Source organism: Ascidia mentula, chromosome 8 (assembly GCF_947561715.1).
Source record: "Ascidia mentula chromosome 8, kaAscMent1.1, whole genome shotgun sequence".
Classification (NCBI taxonomy): domain Eukaryota; kingdom Metazoa; phylum Chordata; class Ascidiacea; order Phlebobranchia; family Ascidiidae; genus Ascidia; species Ascidia mentula.
The window spans coordinates 15,740,882-15,756,729 of NC_138573.1; the positions used below are offsets into that span (position 1 = coordinate 15,740,882).

At 36.9% G+C, this 15,848-nt stretch overlaps 3 protein-coding genes across 3 annotated transcripts; 2 read left to right on the top strand and 1 right to left on the bottom strand.

Annotated features, from left to right (window-relative positions):
- The first annotated feature begins 1,316 nt into the window (after positions 1-1,316).
- On the top strand, positions 1,317-6,276 carry LOC145910459 (solute carrier family 22 member 15-like). Its single transcript, XM_082997588.1, has 12 exons — positions 1,317-1,466; positions 1,780-1,887; positions 2,015-2,144; positions 2,220-2,384; positions 2,761-2,890; positions 3,089-3,192; positions 3,261-3,369; positions 3,636-3,776; positions 4,142-4,224; positions 4,333-4,514; positions 4,950-5,171; positions 5,281-6,276. The coding sequence occupies exons 1-12, from the start codon at positions 1,380-1,382 to the stop codon at positions 5,323-5,325; spliced, it is 1,506 nt and encodes a 501-aa protein (XP_082853714.1). The 5' UTR covers positions 1,317-1,379; the 3' UTR covers positions 5,326-6,276.
- Positions 6,277-6,723: 447 nt separating this feature from the next.
- LOC145910458 (xaa-Pro aminopeptidase 3-like) lies at positions 6,724-10,212 on the top strand. The gene is made up of 11 exons (XM_082997587.1): positions 6,724-6,908; positions 6,992-7,086; positions 7,182-7,298; positions 7,456-7,603; positions 7,662-7,788; positions 7,910-8,042; positions 8,573-8,706; positions 8,780-8,908; positions 9,117-9,300; positions 9,507-9,627; positions 9,791-10,212. Exons 1-11 carry the CDS (start codon positions 6,743-6,745, stop codon positions 9,952-9,954), a joined length of 1,518 nt encoding a protein of 505 aa, XP_082853713.1. The 5' UTR covers positions 6,724-6,742; the 3' UTR covers positions 9,955-10,212.
- A 232-nt stretch (positions 10,213-10,444) lies between these two features.
- LOC145911394 (solute carrier family 25 member 48-like) lies at positions 10,445-15,568 on the bottom strand. Its single transcript, XM_082998713.1, has 8 exons — positions 15,452-15,568; positions 13,240-13,289; positions 13,078-13,121; positions 12,276-12,427; positions 11,786-11,921; positions 11,452-11,516; positions 11,037-11,369; positions 10,445-10,799 (listed from the first exon to the last, which is right to left on the bottom strand). Exons 1-8 carry the CDS (start codon positions 15,532-15,534, stop codon positions 10,592-10,594), a joined length of 1,071 nt encoding a protein of 356 aa, XP_082854839.1. The 5' UTR covers positions 15,535-15,568; the 3' UTR covers positions 10,445-10,591.
- Positions 15,569-15,848: the final 280 nt, after the last annotated feature.

Genomic DNA, 15,848 nt, shown 5'->3' on the forward strand with positions numbered 1-15,848 from the left:
GAGTTGGCAGCAATGTATCGTGTATGTTTCAGACGCATTTTAAAAGTCATCCTTTTTATCCATTTTTATAATGGTCAACACCAAGTTGAAGTGTGGGTTTTTACAACATGTGTTTTTCAATGAAGATTAATACTCACAGAAACAAAAAAAGTATTGTCGAAGTGTGTTTACCTAACCAGTGATTATGTTCAGTCAAAAACAACTCAGTAGGGCTTCAGTGTACAGAAACATTTAAACCAACATAATTCAAAAAACTTCTTTTCAAACTTATTTGACGACTTTTTATGATAAACATCAATAGCAGAATAACAAACAAAAAATGACAGATGTCGTTAAAAGGTGTGTATACTGGGATTTGCAAAACTGACGATAGTACATGCTGGGGCCCAACGGAACCGCTTAATGGGGATTTTAGCAACCCTTAGAGATAAACAGCCTGTTTAATAAAGATCCACAGTAGGCCTAACCTGTGCATGCAACGAATTTGTAAATACCAATACAATGCCAAAAGGGTAAAGTTGCTACAATCATCGAAAAGGCAACTGGTGAGTTGGTAAAATAGTCCATGCACGTATGCGTTCATCATACCCTGTTTTCCCACGCAAACTGAACTGTTTCGAGCCAGTTTATGTTACAATGTGAATTGCATCATCCATTTGCTGCCTGTGTTGCATTCTGGTGATTCGTCATTTATATTCTCTTCCATGGGACTGATGCATTGCTAATTCTGTAACGTATTTTACTGAATGAATTTCCAAAGCTTGAAGGAAAAAAGTACATAATTTAAGCTGAGGAAAGGACTGAGAATATCATATGATATTCTGAAAGAAGGTTTTACTGAAGAAGGTAGAACAGGTAACCGATCATTTTATACCTGGGCGATACTTGCCCTCAAATACGAAAGCCCCAAAGTATGGGCGAACTCCACGACTAACATTTATCACTTTAATAAAAGTAAAGCGCCATCTACTGCGCTCATCGTTGCATCATAGTGCACTTAGAACTACTTATATGCAGTGGTGGGATTCAAATATTTTAGCTTCCGGTTCTCTCGCCAGCATGCCATAGTAGCCACGAAACAATGCTCGAAGCAAAACAATGGCCTATACATCCGCATGTTAACAACTGGTTCGCTCATTTAATTAAATTACAAGAACCGATTCGCACGAGTCCCACCACTGCTTATAAGTATTCTATGGTTGCATCTACTCACGTTACTATTTACGCTTCGATACGCATGAGTGTTCACAGCTGATTACGTAGCAATATGATACTGCACTGACAAGATCCTTCATCTTGGCAAAGGTTCGGCAGTTGGTGTTGGTTGGGGATCGTTCGTTTTCTATTCCATCGTCCAGCATTGGACGTGTGCAGTCTCAATGGACGTAGATGACTGCTACACTAAAGTCGTTGGGACACTCGGGCGATACCAACTTTGTGCATTTTTCTTGCACATGGTGTACAATGTAAGACATTTTTGTTGTAAAATCGTAAATTATTTTCAATAATCAGCTTTTAAAGCAGTATAAGAACCAAACAATAGAATTTTTTTATGCATGTGTTAAAAATTTAGTGAAACTTTTTAGATATCAGAATCACTGGTTAGCTTTCTGGTTGAAAACTTTGTATCAGATATGTTTTTATTTTTTCAATGTAAAGACAAGTCCTTGTCAGTAATAAGGTACTTGTTTTCACTGATATATATATATATTTCACCTACACTGGCTGTGAGTTAAATATTGTGGATTCTTTTATCATCATAGTTTGTTAAAATTACAGCTAGTACTATGCCCACAAACATTTCTGCTTGTTTTTGTTGGAGCATTTCCATCAGATATCAATGGCACGAACCCAAGGACAGGAAACAATAGCTTTATAATGGTTGAGGTAAGAATTCTTATAAATTTGGTTTCTTAAACTTTTTTGAGTTTCATCATAAAGTGTATACCTATATCAAAAGTGTTTTGGTGAATTTTTTGAGTTTCGAAATAAAATTAATGTTATGGATGTTTAGTGGGAATTATTGGATAAGAAATGGATAAAAGGTTTGATCCAGTCCTTGTATTTTGTGGGCTTTCTTTTTGGAGTGGTCATTTTTGGACAATTATCGGACAGATTTGGGCGAAGAGTGATAATGCTTGCTGGTAGGTAGTAATTTGAATACTTGCAATAACGGCATAGTGCAGCAATACCAATAAACAGTTTTTTATGATATTCAGGCTTTCACATGCTCCTTCCAGTAAGTCTCATGGCAGCATACAGCTACAGCTGGCAGTCTTTTGCAGCATGCAGATTTGTTGTAGGTTTCTTGTATGGAGGCACCACGCTTGTGCAATATGTTTACACACAGGAAATGATTGGCAGAAGATGGTGGCCCTTAACAGGTACCATACTGTTAAAAGCAATTTTCTGTACATGTTTGAGCAGCCCAATGTAGTACTAAATAATAACTAATCTTGATCTGTTGGAACTAAGGTACCCTGGCAGACTGTGATCGCCTACCGTATCACAATATGTATTTCTATTCAAAATTACCTAAATAACTTTTGACTGAATGCAACATATGCTTTACAAACATCTGCTACATTCTGAAAAATGCAATTGTAGTGTTAGTCATTGTTACCATTTGATTGACATTAGAAATGCCTTATGCCCACAGACACAATTGTTTAAGCCTAATCACAACTCTTGATTTCTGATGCATCAACCCTTTCAATTAATACCATGGAAACTTTCCTTGATGTATTTGAATGCTTTTAGGTTTGTCAGGTAGTGCCTCCTTTGCGCTTGGAATTGTCTTGTTTTCTGTTGGAGCGTTCTATGTTACTCCTTGGAGGGAACTGACAATGGTTGTTGCTTACATGCAGATTGTCCCAATGCTCTGTTTGTGGTGGGAAATTTTTGCAGTTGTTTTTGTGTTTCAACATTTTGACTTGTACTGCTAACAAACATACAGAAACAAGACTTGTTAGATTGCAAACACAAAACGTATTATTTGCATGCAATAAATTGCAGGCCTAAGTAATTTTAAAGACACCTCCTTCATTCCTATCAAATTTTTTGGTTTTATAAAATGTTGTTTTCCCAGGGGTCTGACTGAATCACCAAGGTGGCTTTATTCCAAAGGAAGATTAGTTGAGGCGGAAATGCTTCTCGTAAAAATTGCCAAGTGGAATGGTGTGAAAGATCCTTGTATGTATTCACTTAAAGTTTCAACTGGCAACTTGATCACTTGACCGTTTTTTATATTTTGTTTACAGCAGTACAATTGATCAAGAAATCAGTAAAACCAGAAAGGCACTTCACATTAATTGATGTGCTTAAACACAATGTTACGCGAAAACGGGCACTCATATTGTCATTTTTATGGTATGTTAGTGAACACTTTTAGTTCTTTGGCAAATATTACAAATTTTGTATTTTTGCATTTTGTAGTTTCAACTGAAATAAAGCTTTGTTGTATTTTATTTTTGCTTTAAAGTCTTTGTTTGTCTTGATGTTGTGCAGACAAAAAATATAATAAATGTTCAAAAATTTGGTTTGTACATTTTTTTGTGAATAAGATCTTCTTATTCTTTTTATGAAACATGAGTTACTCACACTGCAACTTCTAAACTCTGTGAATTTATCCACAGGTTTTGCAACAGTTTGATATATTATGCTCTGTCCCTTGCTGCACAAGATATCAGTGACAATTTATATCTTAGTGAGGGTTTACAAGGTGTCATTGAGTACCCTGCTATTCTGTTTTGTTTTTTTACCCTGAACAGAACCAGGTAACTTATTTGTTTAGTTATGTTGATTATATTTTTGTCTGTGGATAATATTTCTGTATGTGAATATTAGTCAGATCTTGTTGCTATATATTGATGTGAAACTAATGTTTTGCCTTGTGCTGTACTGAAAGTACCTTATGTATTTCTGTTTGACAAAAGTTGTGTAAAATGATTGTTTTAACATGTCGCATTTTTAAGCTTTATGGTTTAAAACTCTGTATCAGATATGTTTTTACTTTTTTAATGTAAAGACAAGTCCTTTCCACTAACATATATATATTGCTTACTCCGGCAGTGTGTTAAATTTTTTCTCGTAGACAAAATTTGTGTAAAATGATTGTTTTAACATGTCTTCGTATTTTTAGTTTTGGCAGAAAACGTGTTCTGATTGTGTGCTACCTTATAAGTGGAGTTGCCTGTTTGAGCATGATTCCTTTTGGCAATCATGGTAAGCAGTTACAGTCAGCTAAAATACCCTGTGGATTTAACCATCTGTTTTGTGACTGCAATAATCACAAGACCATACCATAATGAAAATTTTTTGTCTGGTTTGTAGACAAAACCAATGGAAAACTTGCTTTGGGGCTGATTGGAAAGATGTGCATTGCTGCTTCCTTTTCCACTAGTTACATTTACACACCCGAGCTGTTTCCAACTGTTGTACGTAATGTTGCAATAGGGTCATTGTCGATGTGCTCAAGAGTTGGTGGAATTATTGCATCATTTTCAGAATCTCTGGTAAAGAACTTTCCTTACTTTTAAGCTAAATGTATGTTTTTTAATTTGTAGCCATATTCATGTTCAAGCAACCTATTTACTTTTTGTGCAATTATTTTAAACTAGTTAAAAATCAATCATAAACAACAATTTTTTGTAAGTATATATTTGTAAATGATCTATCACAAATCATTACCTATTGTTCTTTTAAGCAACTTTTCTAGTAACATTTAGAAGAACTTTCATCTCTGGCATAAAAGTTATGTAGATTTTATTTAAACTGATGTTTTTTTAAGCCATCCAGCAAAAACTTTTGGGGCAGTAGGGCAGTTCTTCTAAAAATACTACGCAACAGTAGCACTATATTTTTTAGTAAACACTATCTTGCTATAGCTGCTTTGTAAGTAAATTGGGTTTAAGGTCAAATCTACAAGTTTAGTGCCTTTTGTTTTAAAGATTGAATACAACTCAGTGCTTGCCTACTTCATGTTCGGTTCAACGGGCGTCTTGGCAGGTTTACTTGCAATTCTACTTCCTGAAACACTCGGATTGAAACCACCAGACTCATTTGACGACGTTGAAACACAGTTGGATGGAAAACACGCCAATGGAATGTTAACAAAAGATTTTACAATGAAACGCATTTTATCCGAGGTTAACGCCACTAACAATGACAAGGTTGGTAACAAAAATAGATTGTGGTTGTTTTGTTTACTGACATGTTGGTGTAACATAAAATTAAAGCTCATGGAATTCTAATAATAATCAGTCATACTTTATTATTCAGGTAAAACTGCTTGTACCAAGTGATGAAGAAGAAGATATACAGTGACCAAATCTATTTGGCCATTTTATCTCCTACATGCGCACTAAAGTTTTTTTAGGCACTTATTGTCACAGAAACACACTAAACTAAACAAAAGTACATTCTACAAATATAGTACCTCTGCTAATACTGACTATTTTAAATTACACAACTATATTTTCACCAATAGGTATGTCTGATAACTTGTCTGTTTGTTGTGGTATTGTACTGCACCTTACACATAATAAGCAGTGCAATTTCTAACTTTTTTACCTCGTTTTCCACCGAAGTTGTGTTACCTCCAAACGTACTGCAATCAAAGTGATTTAATGAGCGGTACAGAGATTTGGACAAATATTTATCGTGAAGCTAAAAATTGCCATAACATACAGTCTTGATGCCTAATTTATAGATGGTGTTTCCATTCAGAAGTTAATTTTTTTTTCTGGAAACTTGTGAACGATGTGAGTACTTATATCTGAAACATAAACAACATTTACATGCTTGGTGATACAGTATATTGTAGTTTCTTTAGGCGATACTGCTTATTTAGGTACTTAAACCGATAAGTGACACATTTTGCAATTGCACTTCCGATTTTGTTTGTCGTCCTTTTTTTGCACTATTTAAAGATGGTTGAATGTTTCTAAATATTGCGACCTTATAGTGGTTTATTGCATCACGTTCGAACACCATTTTGTTATTTATTGTGTGGACACAAAAAATTTTTTTTTTGATTTTATTCAATTTTAATGTTTTGGAAGCAATGTTATTTTGATTTTAGTATCAACTGTACCTAGCAAATATTTGACTTTTTCTTTTTGTCTGTCAAATGTACCGTTTACCTGTCAGTATGCCGTGTTTTTGACAATCATCATACTATGTTCTTTCCTTATTTTGTCTGGCCGTGAATGAAGTGCCTTTGTTACGTTGCCCAGACCAGTACGCAGTATATTCACATTATAAGTAAATACACTGCGTTTTATGCGACTGTTAGCGAAACATGTTGCTGGGACCGAACGATCAGATGGATTAAAAACAAAGGTCCGAAAATGCGCCCAAAATATTTGGTTCTTCGACCTGCTTGATTTTTTACTACGTCCAAGTAATTGCCCGCGTGGCTTTGCTTTAGTGTAAGGTGGATAAGGTGCAACAAACACAAGGTCCAAGGACATGATTCAGTTCTACAAATTAAAGTGTGGTCAAGAATCTTTGAAAATGTTACAGAATTGTCAACAACTTCCTAAAACATTAGTAGCAGTGTATGTATATAGAACGATTAACAGTAAGCGTAGAAGCAAAATACTTAGAGGCAGAATTTTTATTGGAATAAATTGTCATAGAATTCTATAGTTTCATCGTCCTATACAAAAAAGTCCCGCGGGGAAATCCGACTTTCAAAATGTCAAAGTTGGATGTGTGGAATTCCTTGCGAAAGGTAAAAATGCGGCGATTTGGGGGCTTGGACAATGTGTTAAGGTTTGCAAAGAAATCAATCCCCCCAAAAGCTACAAGACATTGTCGATGTTTTTCCTCTCAAACGTCAGCTGCTTTGGAAAGGAGCATTGGACAGCCTACCTCCTTTACCCATCCATTTTTAATGCAGCAAGGTTGTTAATTTGAAATCATAATTTAACCATTTTTCGAACTATAAAGCGATTTACTATTGTTTTTGTTGGTTATCATGTGTTAGATGAAGTTACACCGTCACTAAAAAAGGTCGATTATGAGGCAAGAAGGTCAGTTTTGATGTCCATGGTTGCATCTGCAAACATTATAGGCAAGAATGTAAGTAATATTACAAGTGTTACTGAAGCATAGGTTTTATCAAGTATGTGGAATAAATAACGACAGCAATTGAAAGATGTGTCTTCTACTTTCAGGCAAATTCTAAAGCACATGTTGTGATTTTGTTTGGTGAGCCAGTTACATATATGACTGAAGACATTCCTTATCCATTCCACCAGAACACCAACTTTAGATACCTCACAGGGTTTTTGGTAAATTTGAAAATTTTTTAGATGATATTGTTCAAACAATTTTTTTTGTTAATCATTTCTTGTATTCAAGTATTTTTTTCCTAATTAAAAAAATTTGAGTTGCAAAAAATGTAAGTTGCTTTTCTGTATTAAATTGAAAATCCAACAATTCTTTTAGGAACCTGATAGTTGCCTTATAATGGAAACATTTCCCGGTGATGTTGAGAATAATTATAAATCCACTCTACTTGTACGGGAAAGAGATTCTGCCAAAGAATTATGGCATGGCCCAAGAGCTGGCACTGAGGGTGCATTACAACACACAGGCATGTTTTTATAATTTTGTCTATTTTCTCAGTAAAGTTATTTTACTGTGGTGTACAGGTGTTGACAGCACTGCATCAATAGAAGAATTCCCAAAACTTTTGAGTCGATATCTTTCAGAAGAATACACAGTTTGGTATGATTTTCAAAAGAGAGTTAACATGGAAATGCATATGCAACATATGAGGTGATAATTAACCTAGATTTTATTTTTGAAATTGACGTTGACGTTGAGGGTGTGTAGAAGATGTCATGCTTTGGCTGGTTTGCCTTTTTAAAATTTAATTTTATATTTGGAAACTTTTTAGGCCTTTTCTCAATGATGCTTTTGACAAGAAGATAAATATATGCACTGTTTCCAACTTGGTTCATCAGCAAAGACACATTAAAAGCGAGAAGGAAGTTTATTTGATGGGAAAAGCTTCAATGATCACTGCAGAGGTCATTCAATAACTCTTTAGTTGTATAAAGCAATTTTTTGCATGAATATGCTACTAATGATATAACTTAAAAATCTGTTCTTCTGGCAAAGATAAAACGTAACTTTATTCACCGACGTTTCGCCTGTTATTCAACAAGGCTTCCTCAAGGTAATGGTACAGTGCATTACCTTGAGGAAGCCTTGTTGAATAACAGGCGAAACGTCGGTGAATAAAGTTACGTTTTATCTTTGCCAGAAGAACAGATTATTAAGTTACAATATGCCTGGCAGCAACAAAAACATTATATTAATGATATAACGTTACAGCATACAATGCAACCATAGCAACAGAAAATGGGTGATGATTAAAATTCTACACAATTAGCAAATATCATAAAGAAAATTTTCCCATGTATGGGGTCTCTCTCACTCTACATATTTTGAACTTAAAATTTAGGCTTATTGTCATCTCATTTAGACAAGTGTTGAAGTAATAAAATTATTGATAAGATTTAAACTAAATGATACCATAACATGTTTCTACGCTCAGGCCTTCAAGAGAGTGATACCGATATCTCACCCCAATATAAACGAAGGGTCAATACATGCACTTCTTGACTGTGAGTGTCGTTTAAGGGGAGCTCAAATGCTTGCATACCCACCTGTTGTGGCAGGGGGCAATCGGTGTGTATGAAGGAATACTCATTAATTGACATATTTTCCTTTATGTTCAATTAACCTTTTTTATTATTTGTAGTGCAAATACTCTTCACTACATAATTAATGACCAGAGAATTGATAATGGTGATTTGGTGTTAGTTGATGCTGGTGCAGAGTGTCATGGTTATGTGGCTGACATTACAAGAACCTGGCCCATCAATGGAAGGTTGTTTTTTTTGGGGGGGGGGGAATTACTATTTGTTTGTTTGTAAATATGTTTATATTGGTTTGTCATCACCAAAGATGAAAATGGTTTAATATCATATATTTATATTACATGTTTTTTTTTTTAAATAAAATGCTTTTGTTAACTGCATCATACAAGTTATCAGATTACGCTTGTACAATTTTTCTCACACAATTTCTTTGAACAGATTCAGCAAGGAGCAGCGAATTGTATATGAAGCAGTATTAAGAGTGCAACAAGCTTGCATACAACTTTGTCGAGTTGATTCATCTTTGCAGCAAATTTATCTTGCTATGGTTACTATGTTGGCCCAGGAACTCGTTGAAAACAAAATTTTAATAGAAAAGGTCGAGAAAGAGGAGTTGACCAATGTGAGTAAAAATGGATTACTTTGATTTCAGTGCAAAATGTCTTAGTTTTATATACAATTTAAACTCATTTATTATTAAGTTTAGTAATAACTACGTTGTATGAGATATTGGTTGATAAAAATGTACCCATTTCAAAAGTTTCTTCAGGTTTTTACACAGTTTGAATGTTTTGCCCTGGGTATCAACGTATAGAAATTTGTTTACAGGTAGGTAGAAGGTTCTGCCCCCACCATGTCGGTCACTGGTTGGGAATGGATGTTCATGACACAGATGGTATCGCAAAGTCAACCACCCTCAAGTCGAGGATGGTGGTCACCATCGAACCAGGTTAGTGTGGTTCGTTATATCTCACTTTATTATATGTTCCATAGGAAATAGATTCATGCTAGGTTGTGTAAAAACACAGATATGCAGCTACAGTATGAAAATTGGCTAAAGATTGTATTGGTGTGTGCATTTTGTTTTTAATTTGTGTGAACTTGTATTTCAGGTATCTACATACGCAACGATGACCCAACAGTGCATAAGGAGTTCCGCGGCATAGGCATTCGTATCGAGGATGACGTATTGGTTACGTCATCTGGACCCGTTGTGCTTACTGATGCGTGTCCGAAAGAGCCAGATGAAATTGAGAAACTTTTTTCGCCGAGTTGATATGATCACGTGATTTTTTCTTCGTTGCAAAACATTAATTTCCAGTAGCAAAGCCAATTTTTTTCGGAATGAACATCAGTGAAATGTTATGTGTTGTATGTGTTTCATCTGATGGTTTGTAAACGCCCCCTTCACGCTGGCAATCCAAACATGTTCGGGTAAAAATACAATAAAACGACACTTAGGCGTTTGCTTTAATCCAAGCGTTTCGATAACTCGAATGCAGCAACATGTGTCCTGAAATAGCGCAAAACAAACGAAAGCACAAATTACTTCTTGTCGATAGCAACCGCTGATAGATTTCAGTTGTTTACCACTGGTTAAAACACCACGCATTGCACCAAAATATAGGCCTGTGCTGCACATACACTATATTTTAAAAAGACGTACTATATTCTCGTACGGCATAGCCATAGATACATAAAGTAACAAAAAAAGCGACAAAATAAGTCGAATTTAGACGATACATAATCGAACATCAGATCATTCCCTGAGTCAGACCACTGGATTAGTTGCAATTCAGTTAAGGCACGTCACAAAAGACGCTTTTGCGAATAGCAACAAGAAAACCGCACGGCGGCTAAAACGTACTGAAGAGTGCTGTAAAATTAGCACTTAAACACGACAATTGCCAGCTTTAGTCATCTCGTCCTCTTAATTTGCCGAAAGTTCGCATTGACATCTCATAGCCGAAAAACAGCGCAGCGCTTTGGGGAAACCCCCTTAAAGAGTTCACCGCCATTCCACGGAAGAAGATTCGCGCTCCGTGCGCCCGGTAGCTGGCGCTAACACAGTGCAGCACTCCTCTGTACGTTGGTTTATGTGAATTTCCATCGGCTTGTAATCTGAGGCAGCAAAAAAAGCGGTAAAATGTAATCGACAGAGTGAAAAGGGACTTTGGTGTGTTGAGTAAAAATTTGATTTCCAGGCAATATAGCTTAAAGAGACTTTATTTTTGGTAATTGGTTTAACCCATAGTATTAAGTTTAATTTCGTATGATATCTCGGGGATCTACAATAGATCGATAATCCTAAAAAAATATTTGAAATACCACACTTTTATTGAACAGAATATGCAATACCTGCTCTTCACAGTGTCCATCGGGTGCATTGCTCCCCAAGACAGAATTCCTGCCAAACCACCGGCTAGCAGCAGAACTGGTGCTGACGTCACTTGACCTTCGCGCGTCATCGCTTCGCATAGCATTGCGTAGGGCAGAAAGTATATAACGTAACCCGGAATGTCCCGCAATAGCATGGCTCCAGCACCCCGGTAAAGGCCAGCTACACCACCCTCTCTGTATATGGCGTTCAGGCAGTCTATAGGCCCCCGGTAGTGACGTTTTGGGCGCGACAAGGCCACGTTGGCCGGGACCACGCTTACGTCATGAGGTAGTGACGTCATAAAATGCCGGCTTGGTTGAAAGGCGCGGGTTACTGCAGATCAAGTAATGCATGTGGTCAAAAATACATTTATAATTTTACTACGTCTTATACACACTTGAGTTAATTGGGAGAATTCTTTCGGAACTAGGTTTGCCAGTTTGTGTCTGCAATCGAATCTAAAAAAATCCACGCCATGTGAGTTATGGATCCAATCGACCAAATGCACTCCTTAGCACTCGAAATATATTGATTTTATTGATTTCGTTCATAGTTTTTTTTTAAATGTCAGTTTAAGGTATGGACCGTAGGAGGTCTTAATTATTATGACAGAAACTTCACATAACAATTTGGACTGTAAATACGATAGAGTTATCAAAGAATATCAAAATCTAATTTGAATTTTGACAAAAATCTCCATATCGTTGCAATGCGCAACATTACTAACCTTGATCAAATCCACTGGTGCACCGACAGACACCGAAACGCAACCGGTTACCATAGCAGCAACACACATGTCGCTATAGCGAGGATCGTGATCAGAATTACCGTATCTCCAACTACAGACCAACCGAGTGACGTTGCTATAACAAAAATCATTGGTTGGTCGTTTGTTGTTTAAGCTTTAAGCGGTTAGATATAATTGCACAGATCTTGATCACGAAACTTCATGCAAATGTACCACCACTTTAGGATAAATACCAGGCAGACGTCGTTAGGAACAAAGAAATTTTGATGTGTGCATTTTTAGTTCGAGAGCACAAAGAAAAACAAAAGCATTACACAAACCAGTTGCACACCGTTCAAATTGTCATGGAAACGTGTCTTTTTGACACGAGTTGGCTCAATACTGCCCGGTATACTTCAGATTGTAACCTACTGATGGCAAGCTGCTAAAATAATCGAACAACTGCTTAACAAACAAACGTGCCACGAACCTGTAAACTCCAAACACAAGCGCATTGTAAGCTGCCACGGATGCAAGGGGAAATGCCATGCCTTTGTAGAAACCTGGAACTCCTTCGTGTTTTAAAGTCTTCCTCACGCAATCCAGTGTTCCCTTGTACGTTGTGCATGTTTGGAGGCGAACCTGTGTTTATTATCACTGTTCCATTATAAGGTCTTTGTACAAATCTATTACTTTTTGTATGCTTATTTCCCACTCCACGTAAGTTCTAGTTATATTTTCCTACCAATGTTCCTCCATTCTCTTTATGCAAAGACTTGTCACTATTTAAGTGTAATTTTTTCTTTTCCAATTTTTTTGTTTATTTTACTGTTTCTTTCTCCTGCGCATCTTGTATTCTTTTCGCAACAAAACAACCCCCAAATGACGTGCACTGTCCTTGCAGCCTTACAAAGCACGATACTCGCGTTTTGTTTGCAGGAGCTATCGCGGTTTTTTTACGTGAGTTACACAGAGCTGTGTTGTAACAACACACCAGAAATGCCATATTGTCACATGCATTCATGCCATAACAACACCGAGTTAGAAACAATACACCACTTGTATCAGGTACAAGGTGTTTGGCGAAATTTTATTGGATCAACAAGTGGGCGCGCCCAGGGTAACTGTAGGTTAAGCAAATGTTTTTCAGGTGGAGTAAGCCTCACTTTCAGTGTGTGCCCTTCAACCTCCAAAACCAGGAAATTTTCAACGAAAACAAGCATAAATCGTCGGCATTTCAGAATTAATTTTCAATACTTGATTAATTTGATCAATTAATTCATGCATATTACCTTTACGGTATCCAAAGGGTGACTTGCTATTACTCCGGCTGCACCTGCATTAAACGTAATCAAATGTGTTACACCGAAATCATACTTAATGATAATAAGCAAAGGGCTATTGAGGATGATGGTTGCTAAGGCAGGTCATAACTGTAGAATATTCAAACCTACCTCCAATCCAACCGCCAAGGAAGTCGTCGATATTAACATACATGTTAGCACTGAAAAACAAGCAAGTAAATGTTGTAAATTCCACACTTAGAAATGCGACATAGCCATATGGAACACGCGCCATTCATACACGTTTATTTTTAGTTTTCGAAATCGATTTTCAACCAGATTGTACACGTTACTAAAAAAAATTGCTCAGATGACAACACACCTACACCTCAAGCCTGACCTCAAACTTAATTCATGTATAAGTAAAAACCTAAAACGAAATCATTCCCCTGTTGACAACGTTATCCGATCCAAATTTCGCGTTGTGTTACGCACAGTAAGTGGGGGAGACCCTGTTTGAGAGCCCTTTCACCGCCGGCACTACGTAACCAACGTGCCAGCGCGATTGCAAACATGAGCGCTCGATGCATGATGACGTCAATTGTGACGTAACGCGAACTGATTCGCTTGACCAAAAAACAAACACTACATTTGCTGTAAGTGTTATCGAACGAAATCCTGTGTGCTTGAATTAAATGTAATGCTTATGAGATGTTAAAACGGACAACTCCTTCGCAGTTTCTACGTACATACGAGCATCGAAGTACAATGAAATAATTTTGGCCTCGTCAAAAACTCACCTGCCCTCACTATTGATTAATCATTAACCACATTCATAGTAATCTTGCGGTTTTCTTTTTGTCGTCGTGATAGCAGCCAAACCTCTGTTTTTGTGTATCTTTATGAGATTCTTTTGTAAAAACTTTATACATGAGCAGTATTTGTATACAGACAGGATTTGATGGTGAATTAGTTATGTTTTTCAAATCGTTCAACGTGGACAACGTGGCTTTTGAACTTTTCCACGACACGGGTCGTGACGTAATGGAAAATTTACGTTCCCTCTAAGCGAACGCATGGAACCACTCCAAATTTCGCAACGTGAAGAGAATAACAAACCTATACTGATGTTGTGCTTTAAGTGCGAGCGGTTGGGATAATTAACATTTACTAATTTGAAATTTTTTTACCAGAAGTTTAGGCAGAATTTTCAATAACAACAGCAAAATTTATTCTGTTACACTAAATTAAAAACCAAACAAGGGTAATAACAACTCGAGGGCCATAGTAGCTCTAATTTTTGACCAATCGCAAAATCTTGCATTATTAAATTTTGCTTTGAAATGAGATTTTCGTTATGTCAAGTAAGTGAAGGACCCGGCATTCCGTTCTCTATACCCACTTCGTGTTTGTAGGTCAAGTGGTTTCTCTGGTTGCTTTGTTTTGGAATGAAGGGCAAGCACCATATGGGGGAGTGGTCTTTTGTAAGCTACCCCGTGTATGGATTACTCATAAAAACACTTCTTACCTTTGTTTTCAAGTCTTATTATTTTTAACCCCACACATTCCAATTCAATAAATCAGTCAGAAAATATGAGTACAATTGCCGAAAACTACATACAGTTTTGCATACTATTTCGACCTATCAGGTCTCATCGGTGCAGCTGGTAATGCAGCTCACTAATCACTATTGACTCATTGCTTGCACATGACTTTCGTGACACCGAGCCAACAACACTTTGGTTCCCAGGCAGTTGTTTGGCCATGGTGTGTTCCACTGTGGTTCGTCTTCAGTTCGTGTCTAGTTAGGAACCAAGTCGACAGCAAAGCCACCGCCAAGTGAAATAATCTGTGTCTGGCTAGTTAGCCGACAAGACAGTCGTCAATCACAAGCTACACTGATAAGACTTGACTTAACGATACAGTATGCAAAACAGTCTGCAGATCACTGATTCTTATTAGCTCATTTCTGATACATAATTGCGAAAAAAAGTTTTCCAGTTTTGAGTGGAAAAAACTACCATGCCTATTTTTTTACCACACCGGGATTCGAACTCAGGTAATCCTGGCCGAAATCCGATCAAGTTTACAACTTGGGTATATGGGTCAAGCACCTTGATATATCAACCAATTGCCCGCATATGAACGTGCCTTGTTGAGCTGGAAAATACTGCTACATCGGGTCACAAAGTTTTCGCCAAACATGATCCAACAGAAGTCTGTGCGAATTTTAATGGTCACGTGTGAACAGGGCAACCACTAAATTATAACGATAATATTCGCACATATTTCTATGTTACATAGGCTTACATGTGAATCAAGTTTGGCGATAACTTTGCGACCCGGTGTAGTGCTATCTTCCTTACTTTTTACCGTAACTTACTTTTTGTCTTTTTTTTCTTTTTCTGCATTTTTCTCTTTTTTCTCGGGTTGGGTTTTACGTATTACAATGTCCGTGGCAGACATGGCTACTTGAAACTGCTTCACAACACAAAGGAAACAAGACTAAACAAACAAGCAAAAATCGACGGACAGGAAACGATGAAGTCCAACTACAAATTAACCATTGTTTAAAAACAAGCCACGTTATGTTGAATGATTATGATGTAACAAGCGTCTTTCCTAAACTTGAAGGTTCCTGCAGCTTGGTTTCACGAACAAAGACATTTGTTAGCTGCTTATAATCTCTTTCGAGGACAATTGATTTGCAGTCGTATACGTTGTGTGCAATAAAATACATAATCACTAGATGTTAATGAACCTTTGGGCAACACTGCAAG

Bases quoted from the DNA above. Each gene is read 5' to 3' on its own strand.
- LOC145910459 (XM_082997588.1), top strand. From the start codon at position 1,380: ATGGACGTAGATGACTGCTACACTAAAGTCGTTGGGACACTCGGGCGA. The intron at 3,370-3,635 runs GTATGTTAGTGA...ATTTATCCACAG, and splicing joins CTCATATTGTCATTTTTATG to GTTTTGCAACAGTTTGATAT. The intron at 3,777-4,141 runs GTAACTTATTTG...TCGTATTTTTAG, and splicing joins TTTACCCTGAACAGAACCAG to TTTTGGCAGAAAACGTGTTC.
- LOC145910458 (XM_082997587.1), top strand. From the start codon at position 6,743: ATGCGGCGATTTGGGGGCTTGGACAATGTGTTAAGGTTTGCAAAGAAA. The intron at 8,043-8,572 runs GTCATTCAATAA...TTCTACGCTCAG, and splicing joins CTTCAATGATCACTGCAGAG to GCCTTCAAGAGAGTGATACC. The intron at 8,707-8,779 runs GTGTGTATGAAG...TATTATTTGTAG, and splicing joins GTTGTGGCAGGGGGCAATCG to TGCAAATACTCTTCACTACA.
- LOC145911394 (XM_082998713.1), bottom strand. From the start codon at position 15,534: ATGTCTGCCACGGACATTGTAATACGTAAAACCCAACCCGAGAAAAAA. The intron at 13,122-13,239 runs GTAGGTTTGAAT...CGTTTAATGCAG, and splicing joins CCTTGGCGGTTGGATTGGAG to GTGCAGCCGGAGTAATAGCA. The intron at 11,517-11,785 runs GTTAGTAATGTT...GGATTTTTTTAG, and splicing joins CACCAGTGGATTTGATCAAG to ATTCGATTGCAGACACAAAC.